The sequence below is a fragment of the Mytilus californianus genome, unplaced genomic scaffold (genome assembly GCF_021869535.1).
Source record: "Mytilus californianus isolate M0D057914Y unplaced genomic scaffold, xbMytCali1.0.p SCAF_8, whole genome shotgun sequence".
Classification (NCBI taxonomy): Eukaryota; Metazoa; Mollusca; class Bivalvia; order Mytilida; family Mytilidae; genus Mytilus; species Mytilus californianus.
In genome coordinates this window covers 97,667,300-97,690,369 of record NW_026262734.1, presented here as the reverse complement: position 1 = coordinate 97,690,369, position 23,070 = coordinate 97,667,300, and the positions used below count along the sequence as shown (strand labels likewise).

The 23,070-nt window shown below is 33.3% G+C and overlaps 1 protein-coding gene across 2 annotated transcripts in view; it reads right to left on the bottom strand.

The window, feature by feature from the left end:
• Positions 1–598: 598 nt before the first annotated feature.
• LOC127712202 (uncharacterized) overlaps positions 599–23,070 on the bottom strand; it is a 55,932-nt gene continuing 33,460 nt past the window's right edge. For both annotated transcript variants that reach the window (XM_052218500.1, XM_052218498.1), the window contains 2 exons: positions 11,483–16,920; positions 599–3,072 (listed from right to left, as the gene is read on the bottom strand). In XM_052218500.1, coding sequence (XP_052074460.1) covers positions 1,005–3,072; positions 11,483–16,842 — 7,428 coding nt within the window. In that variant the 5' untranslated portion in view covers positions 16,843–16,920 and the 3' untranslated portion in view covers positions 599–1,004. The remainder of the gene's footprint in view (positions 3,073–11,482; positions 16,921–23,070) is intronic.

The following is a 23,070-nucleotide window of genomic DNA, read 5'->3' as shown; positions in this document are numbered from 1 at the left end:
TTTTATTCAGTTGTCTATAAGATGGACTTTGAACAAAATGAAGTGAGACTGAAGGCTAAATTATGTGTCTATTTTGACTGCTGTCTATTCTATTTAAGCAAAACTAATAACTCCTACCAAACTTTCAGGGGTGTTTTTCTTTGAAATAAATTATTTCTTCAAATTCATAGAATTTATCTGAAACACTGCCACCCCTTTCAAAAGTGTCATTATCTGCCTGCTCTTACAAAGTCTAGCAATTTTGGAAAAGTTTTCAAAATGGAATAACTGAAAGGAGTAAAAAAAAATGATAAAATTCTTCTCTGACAAAGAAAATGGATTTACAGGTGAACAACATCTGTGTCTGTCACATCTGTAAATTTTCAATTTTAACACATATAAAGCTGAATTTTGAAGGGAGTAATGCATAGGGACTACCATGGGATGTGTTGCATGCTTATATGGAATAACATTTTATAAATCTTTGAAAAATTCTATGGAAAGTTTTCTAACTTTAGGAATGTGTCTGAATTATTTTGAACTTGAATGTATTTCATACAAAAAAACAAAAAAATAAAATTGACTTCTTAAAACAAACAAAATTGACAAGTCATTGAACTTTACAATAAATTGTTAAGAGCAAGAACATTTTCCAAAATTTTCTTTCTTCCACATGATTTTATGTTTAAACATGATATTTATAGCAATGCTTAGAACATTTTAGAATAAGGACCTACATGACCTATCAAAACATTATATAACATGTATATAAATGCTATTTTTTGTCATGTTTGTAAATAAATACATTTGTTTAGTGCTGAAACTAATGTGAAATATATATACACATTTTCATTGGAAAAACAACATATGTTTTCACATATAAAACATGATTCATATTAACTGACACTGTATTACATTATTACAAACGTGATTAGAAAACACAAAAAAACTATTCTGTACCACACGCACATACATAAAAAAGTTATTTATTTTTACAAATTTGCATATAACAGTTCAGAAAAATATTAGTCCTTTTTCACATACTGAATTTTCTGACCAGGGTGGAATTTTTGAATGTGAGGAGCAACTTCTCCCATGGATAATGGCACTAGACTTGGACAATACGGACACTTGAGAGGTTGTGCTGGCTTTTGACCAGACAATTGATTTGGACTCTGATGATGAAGTCTTTGATATGATTGAGGGTACGGAGGAGGAGCCCTGTACATCTGATTATACATTCCGGGTCTATTGTAGGCTGCTGGATTGTATTGTCCTATCTGCTGAGGTCTTTGTTGCTGCATGCCATGCATTTGTGAATATGGCACTGGCCTAATATTCGGTGTTGGCTGTCTTGCTGGTTGTAAATTAAATATCTGGAATGCATCAGGCGACATATCGTCCATATCTTCAGAGTTGTCGTGTTGACTGTTAGGAGTGGAATTCCTAGACAAGTCTAACGGTGCTCCACCTTCCGACGTTTTCCCATCACTTTGATGATTTGGAGACGTCACAGACCGTCGAATGGGTACCGATGGCACCTTAAGTACTGGTCTGCTTTGTGGTGGCGGTGAGACATTACTAGACATTGATTGTCCTTGAGACTGAGGATGAAGTCTTTGCACCCTATCTGTCATTGGAAAGTTTGTATGTCTAATAGAAGTTGATGATGGCACTACTTGTGACTGAGGCTGTGAATTATTTCCTTGAAAACGAATAAGAGGTGGTGGTCCTCTCATTAAGGGTGGTGGACTTGTTACCTTCCTTCCATCACTATATGGCAAAGCTTGAGCCTGAGTGGCTTCAGTATTTTGCTGTTGAGGAATATGTACAGGTCGGTATGACTTTCTCATAGCAGCTTTATTTACGGGTGGATTTGGATTTACTGGCTGACTGCTAGGTTGAGAATGAACTGGAATAGGAGCAGAAACCGGACCTGGCATTCTAACAGGCTGATTTTGTATCATGCCAGGGAAGACAGGTTGCATTGGTGGCCTTACTGGTTGAAGGGGTCTATGATGATAGACTGGCAAAGGCTGTTGCCTACTGCTGGGAATTGGCATAGGTTGTTGCCTGCTGCTAGGTACTGCCATATGTTGATGTCTGATGCCAGGCACTGGCATAGATTGTTGCCTGCTGCTAGGAACTGCCATATTATCATGCCCTTGTCTTAGTTGATTACTCTGTGAGGTTAGAGGTGGTGGTATCTGTTTTTGTGATGCACTTTTAGTTTGTGAGGTTTTATCTTTTATAAGGCACTGAACCCTTGTAAAGAGATTCTCTTCGATTGCAAGAGATAGAATTATATCGTCTGTATTTTTGTTGTGAACTGTTTTAATATGATTAAATACAACCTCCTCTTCTTTAGCACGAAATCGTTTACAATCTGGACAAACATATACAAATACTTCATTATGTTCTTTTTCCAAATGTTCATAAATATAGTCTAGAGATGGCATGTGGCGCTTGCATTTTAAACATTTGTAAATGTCCTTCTCAATTAAATATTTCCCGTCAATTTTCTGTGTGTCTCCCACAGGCACTTCGATTGTTCGTAAATGTTGTTTGGCATCGCTTGACAAGGCCACAGGCGGGCTTTTTGTGTTAGGAGATGGATGAAACTGCTTAATATGTTTATGAATGTCAGGTTCGGTAGCACCTTCATACTGTCTACAAAACGGACATAAAAATAATCGTGGAATCTCTTTATGACCTGTACGTAAATGTTCAACCATTGAAGACAACACAGGTGCATGCACATTACATTTTTCACATTTGTATGTCGTCGTAGTCTCTTTTAATTTAGCAGAATCCATAATGCTAGACATCCTCTGTGGCATGGGAAGAAGCGGCCTGTTATTAACTTGTAACTGATGTCTTAAACTACTAGTGGGTACCAGAACTGGAGGCCGATTAACTGGCATTTGAATGGGAATAGGAGAGGGTTTACTTGATTCAGCTGTTTCACCCCAAACATCTTTAGCGAAGTCACTTCCTCCTTGTAAGCTGACAACATCTACGATTTTCAGTCCCATATCATTTCCAGAATTATCTTCTAACAGCTGATTAGCATTCTCAGTTCCACTTGCATTTCTGAAACAAAGCAAACATTTGATATCATTTATACTCCAGTTATCAACTTAAGCACTGGTTTTCAGGTCCAAAGCCTATGAAATTCAATGTAAATTTTTTAATTTTTTAGAAATTTTTGAACTGTCATATGACTGGAAGCATAATCTTCTTCCAAACATACATGTGCATTGTACACATGATATATATAACTTCCGGTAGTCTTGCCTTCCAAAACACCTAATATAACTCAGGGTCTTGATTGGCATTTTTTTTTTGCCCAAAGCTTTACACTTATGTGTTCTGTTTCTACATGTCTACATCATGTACATTGTCACCAGATTGTAATTCCTATGTCTCGCATTCTGCGTCTTTTAGCACGACAAAAATCATGATTAAAGAGTTTTAAATTTTCTTTCTCGTGTTTAATCCATTTCCTGGCATAATCCTCGACTGAATCCATCAGTATCTTGAAGTTGTGTTTCTAATTGATGGATTTAGGCTCATGATATTTCGGGCCTTTTGATAACACATTTCGCAGAGAAGTGTTATTGACAATGTTAAGGTCACCAATAATAACGTTGCTAGCCATATTATCATGATTATATATGAATGGGGAACTAGTACAGGTGAAATAAGGAGGTTAAGAATTGTCTAAATTTCACAAAAATTAAAAGCATCTTTTCATGCTTTTGTTTAATTGATGTTTTAAAACACTGCGCATACAAATTATTGAAATCAGCTGGCTAATGAGGTAATCTTGACTTATCATACATTTTATACATAGAGGTGCTAACAGACAGACAGTGATTACTTTCATAACTATAGGGTACCACTAGTACATTGTAGTAGGAAGGGCCAAATTAATAAAAGAACAGAGTTCCAATTGCAATGTCCTCCGCGTTGCACATATTTTATCTATCCAAGGTACAAGGGCAATAACTAAAAAAAGCACATTTTGTTTTTAAAACTTTTTATAAATATCTTAAGAGAAATGAAGGCTTCAGAGCAAATACAATGTGATTTCAATTATGATTTATATTTCCAAGGGGCATACCTCGCTAAAAATATTTGATCAGAACTTATTTTCAAAAGTTTCAAAGACATTGCTGTTATAAACCTATGATTTAAGTTTCATAAAATTCTGACGAGAATTGAACACTTGAGAGCGATAACATTGCAATTTTCCATATAATCAATATTTTCATGGGATGTAACTCTTTTAAAAAAAAATGATCGGCACTGATTTTTGAACTCTTCAAGTGCATTGATGATATAAACCTATAATATAAATTTCATAAAAATCTGGCAAGAATTATACACATTAGAGCGCTCATAAGGCAATTTTCCATATAATTAATATTTCCAAGGGGCATAACTCTTTTAAAAATTATTGATCGGCACTGATTTTTAAATTCGTCCAAGACATTGCTAATATAACATGTATAAACCTATATGATTTAAGTTTCATAAAATTCTGGCAAGAATTGTACATATGAGAGGGCTAACCATCAGTCAGGGGACTTATTGAAATAAGTGATTTTTAAATCACTTATTTAAGTAGCAAATTGGAAGTTTTGTCACAAATTGTGATTTTGTAGTTTTACCAAAATTTTAAACCACATAGGTTTAGATAATATCTTTTCAAAATATTGATTATTTTGAAAAAAATAAACTTTTTGCTTCTTTAAAGTAGCAAGGTTTATGCTTTTGATGTAATCATTTAGCTGCAAATTCTATTTTAGTTGAAAAAATGCTATAATAATGGCTTTACATAATGAACTGATACTTTCTTAACAGATTTTTCCCAGCAGTGGGAGTATTTTCTGTAAAATTCAAGGTTTCATCTTACAGATTATGTAATAAAATTCTACTGTTCGCGATCAAAATTTCACTGTTCGGGGTGTTGAAATTAGTGGGGGTTATTAAAATAATGATACTTAAAGAAGTGATTTTTTGGAAGGAAATTGAGGTATGATACTTAAAACAAGTGATTTTTATGTCATTATCCTAGATTTAGTACAAGGTCATCACCTGACATGACCCGGTCATCCTATCAACACAGATGTTGGTTCTGATAATTTTAGCAACATAATTAGTCCCTGGATCATTCGTATTCTATATTTAAAGCTACAATACAATTAAATCACTTATTCTAGTGATTAATTTGTACTACTTAAATAGGTGATTATTAAAGAAAGACAACTCTTACTTCCAACCTTTAGGGACATAATGTAATTACTTGAATCAGTGATTTAGAAAATCACTAATTTAAGTAAGTCCCCTGACTGACCATGCAATTTTCCATATAATTAATATTTCCAAGGGGCATAACTCTTTTAAAAATTATTGATCGGCACTGATTTTTAAATTCGTCCAAGACATTGCTAATATAACATGTATAAACCTATATGATTTAAGTTTCATAAAATTCTGGCAAGAATTGTACATATGAGAGGGCTAACCATCAGTCAGGGGACTTATTGAAATAAGTGATTTTTAAATCACTTATTTAAGTAGCAAATTGGAAGTTTTGTCACAAATTGTGATTTTGTAGTTTTACCAAAATTTTAAACCACATAGGTTTAGATAATATCTTTTCAAAATATTGATTATTTTGAAAAAAATAAACTTTTTGCTTCTTTAAAGTAGCAAGGTTTATGCTTTTGATGTAATCATTTAGCTGCAAATTCTATTTTAGTTGAAAAAATGCTATAATAATGGCTTTACATAATGAACTGATACTTTCTTAACAGATTTTTCCCAGCAGTGGGAGTATTTTCTGTAAAATTCAAGGTTTCATCTTACAGATTATGTAATAAAATTCTACTGTTCGCGATCAAAATTTCACTGTTCGGGGTGTTGAAATTAGTGGGGGTTATTAAAATAATGATACTTAAAGAAGTGATTTTTTGGAAGGAAATTGAGGTATGATACTTAAAACAAGTGATTTTTATGTCATTATCCTAGATTTAGTACAAGGTCATCACCTGACATGACCCGGTCATCCTATCAACACAGATGTTGGTTCTGATAATTTTAGCAACATAATTAGTCCCTGGATCATTCGTATTCTATATTTAAAGCTACAATACAATTAAATCACTTATTCTAGTGATTAATTTGTACTACTTAAATAGGTGATTATTAAAGAAAGACAACTCTTACTTCCAACCTTTAGGGACATAATGTAATTACTTGAATCAGTGATTTAGAAAATCACTAATTTAAGTAAGTCCCCTGACTGACCATGCAATTCTCCATATAATTTATTTTTCCAAGGGGCATAACTATTTTAAAAATAATTGATCAGCACTGATTTCCAAACTAGTCCAAGACATTGCTAATATAAAACCTATGATATAAGTTTCATAAAAATTCTGGCAAGAATTGATCAAATGAGAGCGCTAAAGATGCAATTTTGCATAAAATTAATGTGTCCAAGGGGCATAACTCTTAAAAAGGGTTTGCAAAGTATTACCCGGGCGGGAAAAACCAGGTTTCCCAGGTTTTCCCGGGCTGGGCAATACTCCTAGAAACAGGTAATACTGGGCAATACTGGGTAATATGATTTTTCAAGCTTATTTTTACATAAAATAGTAAAGACTTGTTGTAGTTTAATAGCATGATAGCTAAATATATACATTTTATACTAAATATACTAAATATTAAATTTTCCCACTGGGCTGGGCAATACTCATAAAACCCGGGTTTTTACCAACCCTGCTTTTAAAAACAATTTATCAGCACTGATTTACAAACTCAGCCAAGACATTGCTGATATAAACCTATGACATAAGTTTTAAGAAAATCTGGCAAGAATTGTACACGAGAGCGCTAACATTAAGACAGGATGGACGGACGCACAGACGGACGGATGGATACCTGGTATTTCCATGTCCCCCTCATCGTGTTACGCAGGGGACACAAAATATGTGTTACCAGTAATTAAGGCCTATTTAGGAAAGCTGCTTACTAATAATAATTATACAGTATTATGTTATCCATAATCATCAATTACTAATAATTTTAATTCCAAGAATACCATGATCATGATGATAAAAATGCTAAACTAATTCTGTCACATTTTTTAAAAGTTTAAACATCCACATTATCATGACAAGTAGGAATTTACAGTCAGTTAGGAGTAATATTTATGCAAGTGTTTTTATCTACTTGTACAGGCCAGTCATTTGGAGGTTGATTTGTATCCTGTAGATATTCAGATGTTTTTTTTTAATGTTTTTTACTTAAATAAGTCAAAATTTCCTCTTGTTTTTTTGTTGAATTTCTTTTTGACTACATTGCTGTTAATCATGTTAATAATGTTTAATTGTCGGTCATTAAAACTTATAAAGTTGACTTTACTACTCATAAATGTATAATTTCATAAACAATGTAAAGTTTCTCTGATTTGTCTGTTTTCTTCAAAAACACTGCTCATTTACAAGCCTCCAGGGAGCAATTTTTAAAGGCCTCACACAGTTACTTAACATATATGCATGATATGTGCCCAGTAGATTTCTTTGTTTAGTTCTCGAGATAAAAGGTTGAACTCTAATTAAAAAAATATTAGCAAACCAGAAAAAAATTGTTTAAGCATGTTTTGACCTACCAATATGTCAGAAATTAAGGTCTTGTGAAAAAAGTACTTGTATTTAATGTTATAGAAGATTATATAATTAACAGTCAGAGCTCAGACATAAACATGATAAATAAGCCTAATTTTGTTTTTGACTTGTATCAAAATGTTGAGATTATTGAACTCTTAATAAAGTCAAAAAGATACCAACATTGGGAAACTTCAAGACCCATGCTGCACAAACATGATAAACAGCTGTGCCATGAGCGCATGATACACCCGTCGTCTTGTGTGTGAATTTTTATGCAATAAGCATAAATAGTTTCTGACATACGGTGTGACATGCGAAAACCCCCCTTTTTTTTTTTTACAAAAAACTCAATATCTCTAAAATAAAATTTTGAATCAAAACCAAAAAGTATACAGATCTTTATATTAATAAACTAAGAATTGTGTAAAATTTTAAGCAATAATCATAAATCGTTTTTGAGATACGGCGCGACATGTGAAAACCCCCCTTTAAAAAAAAAAAAAATCAATATCTCAAAAATAAAATTTTGAATCAAAACCAAAAAGTATACAGATCTTAAGATTAATATAACTAAGAAGTGTGTAAAATTTTAAGCAATAATCATAAATCGTTTTAGAGATACAGCGCGACATGTGAAAAACCCCTCCCCCTTTTTTTTACAAAATACTCAATAACTCAAAAATAAAATTTTGAATCATCACCAAAAAGTATACAGATCTTAAGGTTAATATAACTAAGAAGTGTGTAAAGTTTTAAGCAATAATCATAAACTGTTTTTGAGATACAGCGTGACATGTGAAAAACCCCTCCCCCTTTTTTAACAAAATACTCAATATCTCCAAAATAAAATTTTGAATCATCACCAAAAAGTATACAGATCTTAAGATTAATATAACTAAGAAGTGTGTAAAGTTTTATGCAATAATCATAAATTGTTTTTGAGATACGGCGCGACATGTGAAAAAAAACACACACCTGTTTTAGTTACTAAGTCCCGTAACTCAAAAAGTTTTAATCTTATTTTCACCAAAAAGTATACAGATTGTTTGACCATCATAAGAAACAACTATGTTAAGTTTCATGAAATTTGGATAAGTCATTCTCAAGTTACGGTGCGACATGTTTACGCCGGACAGACAGACAGACAGACAGACAGACAGACGGACGGACGCCGGACATTTGTATAACATAATACGTCCCGTAACAAATATGAAGGGCATATAAAAAGGCCAAGCATCTACATAAAATTGCTTCGTCTTCTGAAGAAAAATATGATTTTGATTCTAAACTAGAGGCTCTAAAAAGCCTGTGTCGCTCACCTAGGTCTATGTGCATGATCTACAATTGACTCTCTCCAACATTATTGTAGACAAGAATAGATTCATGACAAAAATTTCTATTTTGTTGATCTTGTATTACTGATCATTTTGTCTGTTTTTTTTCTCTCTATCTCCTTTAGTTTTTGCTCAAAACACAAAAGAGGGTAAACAAATCCTCATTTAAAGCCAATCACTCCTATCAATGCCTATGAAGAGTGATGTCCAGTACTGAAGATACTAACTATATCTGCAAAATTTGACTTGTTTGTGGATCTTGCCTTGCTGATCATTTTTGTTATTTAAAGTTTCTATTTATCTATTTTAATTTTTATCATATAGGGCAAAACGCAAAAAAAAAAGTTGGTAAATCGTCATTAGAAGGGCAATAACTCCAATAAGGAGTCTTAAATGTAGATCTTGTCTTGCTGATCATTTTTGCTTATTTAAGTTTAATAACTATCTAACTTAATTTTTATAAAAAAAAATTTTTTGCCGACCGTGCAAGGGCTGTATATAGCCAGTCAAGGTCGTTAAATACTTCCATTTGTTGTCTTAATTTTTAAGATATAAGGCAAAAAAATGATAAAAGTCGTCATCAAAGGGCATTAACTCTTATTAGGAGTCGACTGACGATTTCGACCATGCATACTTATTCGTAGATCTTGTCTTGCTGATAATTTTTTGCAACTTAGTTTCTCTTTGTCTATTATAGTTTTCAAGATAAAAGGCAAAAATGAAAAAAAATTGTAAAATCATTTAAGGGCAATAACTCCTATAGGAAGTCGTCTGACAGTTTTGACGTCAATGAACAATTGGTAGAGCTCAACATACTGAAGATTTTTGCCCTGTTAGATTTTCTTTATTTATAACGGACGAAACTTGCATTTTACCCCTATGATCTATTTTAAGCAATTGTTGGCCATCTTGATTTGCAGGTGGGGTCATCGAACACATTTTTTAAACTAGATACCCCAATGATGACTGTGGCCAAGGTTGGTTAAATTTGGTTCAGCAGTTTCAGAGAAGATTTTTGTAAAAGTTAACACACGATGCCGTACGCTGGACCCCAATTGATGAGAAAGTTCACTTTAATAGGCGAGCTAAAACGGCGACAATGTTCATTCCATTTCTGGTACAACTATTTATAACCACTAAAACTGGAAAAAACTTAGAATTTACCAATAAATGTGCAATGAGATCTTACTTGTAGGTCTATAGCTCAGGTCCTTGTAAATTCTCAGAAGAGATATTATTGTCATAGGTGATGTACTTAGACCACCAAGGCAAATAATGTGTTTTTATCCTGTTAATGAAGCAGAAAATTGACCTAAACAAGTCTGTCATTTTCTGTCTAAGACAAGTCCAAAATACTAAACACATTTTTATCAAAATACATGATTTAACTTCCATAAGTCAGAAACAAAAAAAAGACTGGTTTATGTCTGAGCTCAAACTGATTAAGGGGAGATAATTCAAATCTTGAAAATGAAAATTGAAATCTTACAAATTTTGTGTACTTCTACAAACAGTCAGGGGTACTACTTGTACAAGTAATCTTTATTTACCTGGAGAAGTAAATAATAATATACTTACATAAGTAAATTTTGTTATTTTCATTTTTTCTTATAATGTTTGAATAATCTCCCCTTAATTTTCTCAAAAATTTACTTGTTTAAGTAATTTTTTTTTTACAATCCCTAAAATTCTCAAGTTTTGAGATGTAAAAACATGCCTTTAACATTTTTTCTAGGTTAGCTCATAATTTTTTATTAGACGTTAGAGTTTAATGTTTCATCTCATTAATTCAACAAAGAAACTAATTGCACAAAGATCTTAATTAGGCAAGGCCTTCAAAAATTTCTCCTTGGGGGGTTGTAAATGAGCAGTGTTCTGAAGATAACAGACAAATGAGATTTTCATTGTCCATGAAATAACACTTAAATGATTAGTAAAGACATCTGCAAATCACAGACAATTAAAAGTTTTATTAGAGCAAAGAAGTCCTGAGAAATTCAAGAAAAGAAGATAGTACGACTTTTTTAATTGTATAAGTAAAACAATCTGAATGTCTAAGGGACATAACTATGCCAATAAAATAATTTACCTATACAAGTAAATAAAATACACTTGTATAAGTATCTTACAAATTTACTTATATAAGTATATTAATATTTACTTCTTCAAGTAAATAAAAACTACTTGTACAAGTAGTACCCCTGACTGACAAACAAATATTACATGTACTAACATCTTCAAGTAAATAAACAAGAATTGTATTACCCTGACCTGCTGACTGAGAGTAACCTTGTGACATTGGATATATGGTAAATAAAAATTTCCTTATATATATGTATACATCACAAGGTGTACTTGGTGTAGGTAGCCAAAAAAATTAATCTTTGGTTGTATTTTTCTCTCTAATATTTTGAACGAGTTTTGTTTGTTTGTTGTGATTTGTTTAAATCCCTGATGTACATGTACATGTACAATATGGATACATACCTGGTATCATCTGATGCAGTTTTATCTCCTTCAGTAGAAGTGGGAGTACCATACATTTGGGCCAGCTGTTCAATCCCATCTGGTTCATGATGGATTGCTTCTATAGTTTTCTTACTAGTATCTAAGTGATCGGTAGTCGTTGGCTCATCAGCTGATGGTTGAGAATCAGTCGAAGTAATATCTTCATCGTTTTCGGCAGTTGTACTATCAGCCTCAGCACTTGTTTTCTCTGTAAACGTTTTTGAACCTTTCTCTGAAGGTTTTTTCCCAGAAAATAAATCACTCATTCTATCGAAAATATTCCCTTTATCGCCACTTGAAGGCTTTTCTATTGTTTTTCTGACATCGTAATAATCAGGTAAACTTTTGTATGCTACTGGTTGATCAGGATGTTCATTAGAAAAGTGTCTAGCGATTCCTTCGCCATAGCGACTTACAGACTTGTTGCATACTGAACAAAGATATTGAATGTGATCACGATGTTCATGTTCGACATGAGTGTTGATGTCTTTCACTTTACTAGCGGAGAAATCACAATGACAACAACAATAACATCCAGTAGCACTGTCATTAATATTACGTGGGAGTCTTACACTAATTATTAACGATTCCGATGAATGCTGAACGTCTGCTATATCAGCCTGAATGACATTGGAATTTTCAGACGTTTGTGGAGTATTAATTTCTTCGTAATATTTACTTTCATCAACAGTGTCAACTGTAATAATTTTTAGTTCTTTTTCACAATGCGCTTTTTTAGAATGATTGAATGCTGCATTTCTGGAAGGGAATATTTCATCACAATGCGAACATTTAAACGGAGAATTCAAATGAATGTAGATGTGTGATTCCATCAGATTTCTCATTTGTGACTTAAACTCACAGTTTTTGTAATTGCATTTAAACCTAAATATATTCTCTGAGGAATTTTTATTTAAAGTCTGAAGTGCAATATTTGGTGAATTATTTTCTGTATATTCTGATGCTAATCCTTGATTAGCAACCACAGTAGTTGCGGGAATGGGTACTTGTGACAACGTGCTAGCTGACGGAAACACTTTCCCTGAAGAATCCTCAAAGTTGAATGCTGTGTCTTTTGACCCAAGAGTTTCAAATTCAAATGTTTGTTTTGGTAAGATTCGTCTAAATGGTGTCATCTGCTTTCTAGCTCTGTTTCGAGGCACTGTCCACTTGTGACCTTTAAACCTCTTTTTCACCTTTTCTTTCTGCTTTATTTTCAATATCAACGGCGGAACTGTAAATGATTTTGTTTCGATATCAGTTGGCTCAGGACTTGATACTATTTCAGCAGTCATCTTTGACAACTTTGACGAATAATTATATGATTTTGCTTGCTTCCTAGCTTTTGCTGGTCTTTTGATGGGAGGATCTGACCCTTCTATTGCTGACTTTTGTGTAGCATCTTTAGATTCATTTCCTGATACGATAGAACTATTCTGGACATCAGTCGTAACTTCAGCGAGGTTCTGATTTGGTTTGACATTGACAGTCGCTTCAGTATCAGTTGCAGCTTCATCTTCAGTTGTAGACATTTCATCATGATCAAGATCGGGTGTAGATTTCTCAGAATGATCACTCATTTTCAAATACTTCACAAAGTCAATCAAAACAATAGAACAAGGTTTACATAAATGTGTTGGCGCTTCTGGAATTTCATCTATTTTTTCAGGTGAGCAATCTTGTACATGTTGTAACTGTTCTGTTTGTTTTGGAGGAGACATTTGGTCTATAGAATGTTTTGGCGGGGAAAGCTGCTCAATTTTCTCTCTCAGTAATTTGTTTTGGAACATTTTCTTTTGTTTCTCCTCCCTTCTGATTGCACGTTGAGTTTCTTCCAACATATATTTTCTCTCTTCCAGACTATGCTTCATTGCAATTATTTCTAATGGAGAACGAGATGCCTTCTTTCTTAACTGGAAAACACGTTTGACTTCTGTTTTTCCTGAAGTTTCAGGAGTTGTTACGATAACCGATTCCTGCATTGAATCACCATCTGACTTAGAATCTGATTCATTTTCTATCTTTCTTTTCCGTTTGTTTTGCAAGTCAGCTAAATCTCTTACAGATGCTGATTCTTCACTTTTATCCATTGGTTCTGTGTGGATTGGAACGGATTTTCCATTGTTGTCTTCAATGTTTTCATTTGCATTGGATTCAGTAATATCAGCCTCGTTATCTTCTTCAGTGCTAGTTTCCAAAATATCATCACTGGTTTCATCAACCTTGTTACTTTCTTCAATTGACTCAGTTGAATCACCAACTATCTTGCTCTCATCTTTACTCTTTGCATCTTCATCTAATATTTTGATTTTGTCTTCCGTTACAGCCATTGGTGTATTGTTTGCCTCATTCAATATACTATCAACTGGTAATGTTTCTGTTGATTGTTGAATATCAAAAACTGTTTTCTCTGCATTGTTTGCAATTGTTGGACATGTTGGAAGTATGACACTTTCAGTCTCAATAGACCCTGTCACATCACTATGTACAGAGTCAACATTTTCTTTTGTAACCTCATCTTCATTTTTGTTCTTATCCTTCTTTTCTATAGCATTCTCCTCCTTTTCAATGTTTTCATATTCCGATTTGACTTTCCCACATATCTCATCCACCATTTCATCTAGAACATCAGAAATTACAAGTTGTGCTTGGTCATTTGATGACATTTCATCCTCTTTGCTTTCTGGATCATCTGCCATCAGTTCTAAATGCATATTTTCTTCATTTATTATATCATCTACTTTCTCTACAGTTTGATTTTCATCTCCATGAGATATTTTATTCTTATCATCATTATCGGCCATTTTTTCGTGAAAACTTTTGTCGTCAGTTTTTTTAATCTGCTCAACATGATCATCAGCAGCAGTACTTGTGATAGCTGCCAATTCGCATTTATTTAAATTGTCATAAGCTGTTGTTGCAACACATGCTGCTTCAATGCTAATGATGCCATCCTCTGATTTAGGAATGCTTTTGTCTAGTTCGATTTGCTCAGAAATATTGTGTGACACTGTTTCGGCAATTTTAGCAACGTCTATTGTTTGTGTGGCATGACAGTAATTTTCACTTTTCTTTGATTCTACTTCCTGAATAATTTGTGAATGCTGTTGCAACGATTCTGCAACACCTGGCTGTGGCACCAATTCTTCCACAGTTGGCATCTCAGTCTCATTTTCATGACCTACAAGTTTGTCTGACGCATCTGACCTTTTCAGCATTTCCTCTTGCATATTTGATGATTCAGTTTTGTCATACTTCACTTGTTTTAAGGACAAAAGTATTGTTTCTGGAGATATTTCTGCTTCGGTGGTAAGTATTTCTTTAGAATGAAAATCAACAGTATCTTTTGTTTGTTTAACACTTTGAACAGATTTAACATCAATTTCTTTTTGTAAATTATTATCATGAAAACCGGACAATTTTTCTTTGATCTTTTTCTCTTGAAAGAATATATTCTCTTTTAAGCTTTCATCCTGGACAATTTGGACGGTAATAATTTCTTCCTTTGCATTTGACTCATATGTGTCATTATATTTTTCTATCAAATCGCTATTTTCAACTTCCTTATCAATTGCCAGCTTATAAACGACCTTATCATCATCCCCTTGTTGACCTCGAACTTTTACAAACTGAATACCACCTGGACCAATGATGGTCAATCTTCCTGTTTTATTGTGACGTATGTATGGAGTTTTGACACTCATAAACTCTTTTGCCTTCTTTTTAATTTTAATTGGTATTTCATAGTCCTTTGATAATATTTTTGGTGGTCTACCCTTCCTTCGACCAAGCTTTATTCCTTGCAAATGTGAATCCTTTTTACTCGTTTCTGACTGATTCATTTCATTGAAAATTATCCCTTTATTTGATTTTATATGTGAATCCTGCATTTCACTGTCGCTCTCACCATATACATTATCAATTTGTGAATCATTAAATTCTGAATCAGTAACATCTGCCCAGCTGCCATCAAATGATTGGACTGTGGAATTATCATCATCATCCCTCCCACGCATTTGTCTCCTCAAAGTTTTTTCGTCTAATAGATCAAATTCACCACTTAATGTTCTTTTTCGCTTTTTCGGCACTGGTTGGCCACTAGAATTCTTAACAATTCTCGTTTTCATACTGTCCTGACTTCGTAACATTTTTGATGGTCCTAACTTTATTCCCAAATGATGATGTAATTTTCTTTTACGTGCCTTCGATGAAGCGCTACTAAGATTAGAGTCTATACTTTCGTTTTCAGAATCTACAGGAGTCTCATTAAACTGTTCACCAAAATTCAAATTCCCACTGGAAATTACTGCTCTAGTATGTTCATTCAACACAGATTTATTTAAGGTATGTCTGTTTAAAGATGTCCATCGTGGACCCCTTCCTCTTCGACCAAAAGGCCTTCCTATTGGTCTTGTAGATTGCTCAGATGTTGATGAACTTTGTGGTGTGTTGGTATCAGTTCTGATTTCTGCATTCAAATGTTTCCAAGGACGTCGACCTTTTTTTACTCTACCACGACCTCGACCACGACCACGGCCACGACCACGGCCACGACTTCTTAATGGATTCAATTCTAAATTAGCATGTGCATGATCAGCTTTAATTGCAGCTTTTACAGTTAAATGATGTGCATTGATTATGCTTGAATGACTACCAGGCAGGTTTATGCGTGGTCTTCCACGGAGACCACGACCACGTCCTCTGCCACGTTTTCTCTCACTGTCAATTTGTTCTTTAAGTAATTTTAGTTTATCTTGGTTTATATTATTTTTATTTTGACCATCCATATCGTCTGTATCTGAATTGTCTTTTTCAAGTACAGTAGTTGTATGTAATTCACGAATACGTTTTATTCTTCCACGTCCTCGACCTCTTCCTCTCTCAATATGACGCTTCAAAATTTCAAGTCTCTTAATTCGAATATCTTTGGATAAAATTTTCTTTTTTCTCCCACGACCAGATTTCTGTGTATTTTCTATTTGCCCCTCAGTGTGGAAACCAATAACCTCTTCTTGAGTTATTGAATCCAATATACCTTGGTTGGACCCTGATTGTTGATTTTCGTTTCTGACAATTTTTGGTCTTCCTGGTTTTTTCTTTTGAGTGACTTGCTCGCTACTCTTTATATTCTTACTCTCAGATTTTTTCTCCGATTTAACTTTGTTTGTATCAGTGTCAGTTTGTCTACTTTCTGTTGATGTTGATGGGCCCTTTTGCAGCTCCTTGTCCTGAGCAGTTTGTAGTCTCTTAGCAACCTTATTGGCTTGCTTGATACCAGATTTGTTAAATTTCCACGATACTGGAGCACCTGATTTATCTTTACTGAGGTTGTTTAGCATAGCAACAATCTTCTTGTGGCTTTTTGAGGTTTTTGTTTTGCTCCGTGTTATCAACTTGCTTGCTATCTTGGATTTTATCTGGAATAAGAAAAAATTCTATACTTAATACAAAATTATAAATGTATATATCATATATGTATCATTCAATATTAAAATCACTGATCATGAATCATGTTTGTGAATGTTTTATACTTCTCAAGAATTATGATATCATAAGATCAACAAGATATATTAAAATAGGGCCTTATTTTCACATGACAAAGTTTTAGGACAATGTACTAAACATACATTCCCATATGGTTCAATTTAAAACTTTGTTCCACAATGGGGTTAAATCTAATGTCAGGCAGTTTCTTTAGGTAAAAGTGTTATAGTGTTACTTGGAACGCTTCAAATTTGGATATATATAACATCTCAATAAAATGAAGTTGTTAATTAATGTAGATGTTATTTCATTTTATATTCTTTTATATATTGCATTGATCATTTATTGATTTCAGAGAGTCTATATGGAGGCTAACTCTTTAGTTACAACACGTCAATTGTGCGTTTTATGGTAAATAGTAGCCAATGAACAAAATAAACTGTTGACACAAAGATATGTCTCGCCTGTTGGCATAAAATTCAGAATAAGACAATCTGATGAACAGCAACATTGTTAATTAATTCAAAGTCACTGGACTATTTCCTAGGGGGCAGGGCTTTAAAATAGTCAAGAAACTGATATGTACTGTTAGTAAGGCAACTTTATACAAAATATCATTGATCTATCACATGTAGTTCTTATCAGACTGACTTAAGCAGAAAACTTAACATGGAAAATGCTTATCAATTCAAATTCACTGGACCATGACCTATGAGACAGGGCCTCAAAATAGTCCTCAAACTGATATGTACTGATAATAATGCAACTTCATACAAAATATCATTGATCTATCACAAGTTGTTCCTATCAAACTCCCTCAGACTTAAGCAGAAATCTCAACATTAAAAATTGCTCATCAATTTAAAGTCACTGGACCATGACCTAGGGGGCAGGGCCTCAAAAAATAGTCGTCAAACTGATAGTAATGTAACTTCATACAAAATATCATTGATCTATCACAAGTAGATCCTTTCAAAGTAACTTAAGCAGATAACTTTGAAAATTGCTAATCAATTCAAAGAAAATTCAAATTCAAAGAAAACTGCTAATTGATTCACTCATTTAGGGTCTTTGCATCGGAAATAAACACATTTATTCTAAAACCAGTTGTTGGCATAATACGGGTTATGTTCTTATATTGTATATTTTATGATGGTATGATACTAAACCCTTAACGGGAGGGATTGTGCTTGATTATCATATGATGAAGACATAATCTTTCAATCAGTTTAACTGAGGTCTGGAGCTGGCATGTCTGTTACCTTTTCTAACATTTTTTTAACTAGATACTCAAATAATCATGATAATTATTTCGGCCAAGTCTGGTTCAAATAGGCCCAGCAGTATCAGTTAAGAAGATTTTTGTAAAATTTAACGGATGGCAGTCCCTAGTGATTAGAATAGCCACTTGACTCTTGGGGCCAGGTGAGCTTACCGGTAAATAAAATGGCAAGGCACTGCTTGATACAACAGCAGAGCTAGAACCCTGAAAAGATGGGGTAAGTACATGTATGGACACAACATTCAAGTTTGATACAGCTCTGAATTTGGATTGTGATTAATTTGACACAGCATATATATAATTTTATTTCCTCTATCATAGAGATTTGGTGTACATGAAATATATAGATCAGAAAATTAAAAAAAAAAAAAGACAAAAAAAAAAGACAAAAAAAAAACAGAATAAATGTGGTCTAAGAACTTAAAAAATTTGAAATTGGACAATTACATAGATATAGCTATTATGGTTTAATATCCAAAATCTTAATAGTAATACATTGTTAGATTCAGCATATGAAAGAAACTCAAAAATCAATTTTTCGTGAAATCAAAAAAAGTTTAAACTTGGACCCTTTGGACATCAATGTGGACCAATTTGATAAAAGGGCCTAAAATCCAAAATCTAAATACACGGATAGATTCAGCATATTAAAGAACCCAATATATATATATACATATATATATATAATTTTTGTTGAAAAAAAGATAATTTTGGACCCCAATTTGGACCAACTTGAAAATGGGCTCAAAAATAAAAAATCTAAATACATGTTTAGATTCAGCATATCAAAGAACCCCAAGAAATCAATTTTTGTTAAAACAAAACAAAATTTAATTTAAAACCCATTGGCCCTTAATCATGTTAATGTGAATCAATTTAAAAACTGGGTCCAAAATCAAAAATCTTAATACAAGGTTAGATTCAGCAGATCAAAGAACCCCATGAATTCCAAATTTGTTGAAATCAAAACAAAAGTTTAATTTTGGACCCTTTGGACCTACTGTGGACCAACTTGAAAACCGGGTCCAAAATCAAAAATCTAAAGACAAGGTTAGATTTAGCATATCAAAGAACCCCAAGAATTCAATTTTTGTTGAAATCCAAACAAAGTTAAATTTTGGACCCTTTGGACCTTAATGTAGATCAATTAAAACTAGAGGCTCTCAAGAGCCTGTGTCGCTCACCTGATTCTACTTTGGTTTTGGAAATCATGTAAAAATAGATTAAAATCTTATCAGATACCCTAATAATGAGTGAGGCCAAATTTGGTTTAATATTGGTCCTGTAATTTAATAAAAAATCAGCACCTCATAAGAAACATTTATGCTATGTTTGGTTTCATTCCATTTAGTGCACCTCTAGAAGAAGCATTTGTATGTATTTCCTATAGGGTCTTATGTTAAAGGAAGTCCCCCCGCTGGCGGCCATTGTGGTTAAAGGATCAGCTTCAGAGTAACAACACTTAGTCGGCACATCATAAGGAACATTCATGCCATGTTTGGTTTCAATATATTCAGTACGTGGTTCTCTAAAAGAAGACATTTGTATGTATTGTCCATAGGGTCCTTTGTTAAACTAAGTCCCCAGCTGGCGGCCATCTTGGATGATGGATAGGCTTCAAAGTAACAAAACTTGGTCAGCACTTCATAAGGAACATTCATGCTATGTTTGGTTTCATTCCATTCAGTGGTTCTCTAAAAGAAGACATTTGTATGTATTTCCCTAAGGGGCCTATAGATGTTAAACTAAGTCCCCAGCTGGTGGCCATCTTGGATTATGGATCGGCTTCAAAGTAACAACACTTGTTCAGTACCTCTTAAGGAACATTCATGCCATGTTTGGTTTTATTCCTTTCAGTAGTTCTCTAAAAGAAGACATTTGTATGTATTTCCCATAGGGTCCTATGTTAAACTAAGTCCTCCACTAGCGGCCATCTTGGATTATGGATCAGCTTCAAAGTAACAACACTTGGTCAGCACCTCATAAGGAACATTCATGCCATGTTTGGTTTCATTCCATTCAGTGGTTCTCTAAAAGAAGATATTTGTAAATATTTCCCATAGGGTCCTATGTTAAACTAAGTCCTCCACTGGAGGCCATCTTGGATTATGGATCAGCTTCAAAGTAACAATACTTGGTCAGCACCTCATAAGGAACATTCATGCCATGTTTGGTTTCATTCCATTCAGTGGTTCTCTAAAAGAAGACATTTGTATGGATTGCCTATAGGGTCCTATGTTAAACTAAGTCCCACGCTGGTGGCCATCTTGGATGATGGATCGGCTTCAAAGTAACAACACTTGGTCAGCACCTCATAAGGAACATTCATGCCATGTTTGGTTTCATTCCATTCAGTGGTTCTCTAAAAGAAGACATTTGTATGTATTTCCCATAGGGTCCTATGTTAAACTAAGTCCCCCGCTGGGGCCATCTTGGATTATGGATCAGCTTCAAAGTAACAACACTTGGTCAGCATCTCATAGGGCACATTCATGCCATGTTTGGTTTCATTCCATTCAGTGGTTCTCTAGAAGAAGTTCAAAATGTAAAAAGTTAACGACGACGACAGGGACGCCAAGTGATGAGAAAAGCTCACTTGGCCCTTTGGGCCAGGTGAGCTAAAAAGGAACCCAATACTAAAATCTAAATACACAGTTAGATTCAGCATATCAAAGAACCCCAATAATTAAAGTTTTGGTGAAATGAAACAAAGTTTTACAAATTATTAGAAAGTATTGTATTTGGCCCCTTTTTCCTAAATAATTAGGGCCATAACCACCAAAATCAATCCCAACCTTCCTTTTTTGGTATGGAACCTTGTAGTACAATTAATATTTCAAATAGATCAATAGACTTACAATAGCAATGTATTTTCAAGTTATTGTCTAGAAACCAGAGAATCCTTTTTTTTTTGCCCCTTGTTGGCCCTGAACTCCTAAATGGTTTGGGCCATAAACCCTAAAATCAATCCCAACCTTCCTTTTCAGGTGTGGAACCTTGTGGTACAATTTCATAGAGATCCATACAATTATTCAAGTTATTGTCCTGAAACAAGATAAATGCTTGTTTTTGGTTCCTACATCATGTACATGTTATTCCTAAACAGTTAGGACAATAAACCCAAAAATAAATCCCAACCTTCCTTTTGTGGTATGGAACCTTGTGGTACAATTTCATAGAGATCCATACACTGATATTCAAGTTATTGTCTGGAAACCAAATGTCTTCAGACGACCACAATGCTGATGACAACAACAACATTGCCATACCATTATACAGCCTCATACATTTTGCAGTCGTACAAGAAGGAAAATGTTTATACAAATATCAATAAATCTTTCGGATTAAATATACACAAACATGACAAATGTATGCCTCATCAGTATGATGTAAATTGATTCATTATATAAGTCTTTGCTGCTTTTCCCAAAAAAGAACTTGAATAATATATACAAATTAAAAATGAAACCATGCTTGTATTTAATTATACACTTTTAAAAAACCTCAAATTTCTTGCAAATTAAGTATTAACAATGGGGATGCATATGTATGGATACAAAATGAAACTTACACATCTAGCTGCTGTGGTTAGCACTGTAAGATATGATCTTCATATCTAATTATCATATTAAATATTGACAAGATGTTACACATATAACTAAAAACAAATGTATATTGATCTAATTTAGGTGTACTGGGGTCCTGAAAACTAAGGTCCAAGATAAAAATAGCAGAAATATAATTCAAATAAAAATAAAGAGTTCCAATGTCCCCGTCATTGCCCATACTTTATCTGTCCAACATGTCCAAGGGCAATAACTAATAAAACATTTTTGTTTAATTCTTTAAAACTTTTTATAAATATCTTAGAGAAATGAAGGCTTGAGAGCAAATTGTATAATGGAATTTCCGATATATACATTTTGTAATTAATATTTCCAAAGCCTTACTCTTTTAAAAATAATTGATCGGCACTGATATCGAACTTGTCCAAGACATTGCCATGATTGCTGATATTAATAAACCTATATGATAAGTTTTATAAAAATCTGGCTAGAATTTTACACATGAGAGCTTTAACAATGCAATTTTCAATGTCCCCACAACGTTTCATTTTTTTAGTTATTGGATTGGACATCTTAATTTTAAGAATGATTTATATTAACATGATTAAGGTTTTGTCCTGATTTACAAATTATTCCAGTTTACATGGTTCATGTTTAAAATTAAAATAAACTGTAAAAACTAACAGGCAAAAGAGAATTTCTACATCTAACTATGTATAATTGTTTTTTCAAGGGCATCTTTTTTTTAAAACCCATTAAAAGATATCATAAGCTTGTGAAAAAAAATTATGAAAATGATATCATCACTTACTTTTAAAAGTGTTTACATTCTTACTTCTAAAATTACTTAACTAAGTACTAGTGATTTTAAAGATTTTGTGTCTAATTTTGTTAACCTTTTCAATTTTCAAACGCCATCATGACTAAAATACAAATGAAATATATATGTAGGTGCCTGAAATCACTTGCTTTTAAAAGTTATACATGTACATATATCATGTATATATTCCTGTCTGTTCAGTTGATACAAGTGTACATGTATGTTGAATTATTTGTAGATCTTATCTTGAACTTTTAATGATCAATTGTGCTGTTTACAACATGTACATTATGTATCTCTAGCTAATATTGTGCAGAGTTCTTAAGATAAAAGTAAAAAAAAAACCAAAATGGGTAAAAATTGTTATCTACAGAAAATAACCAGTCAAGGGTATAACTTAAGTTATTAGAAAAAA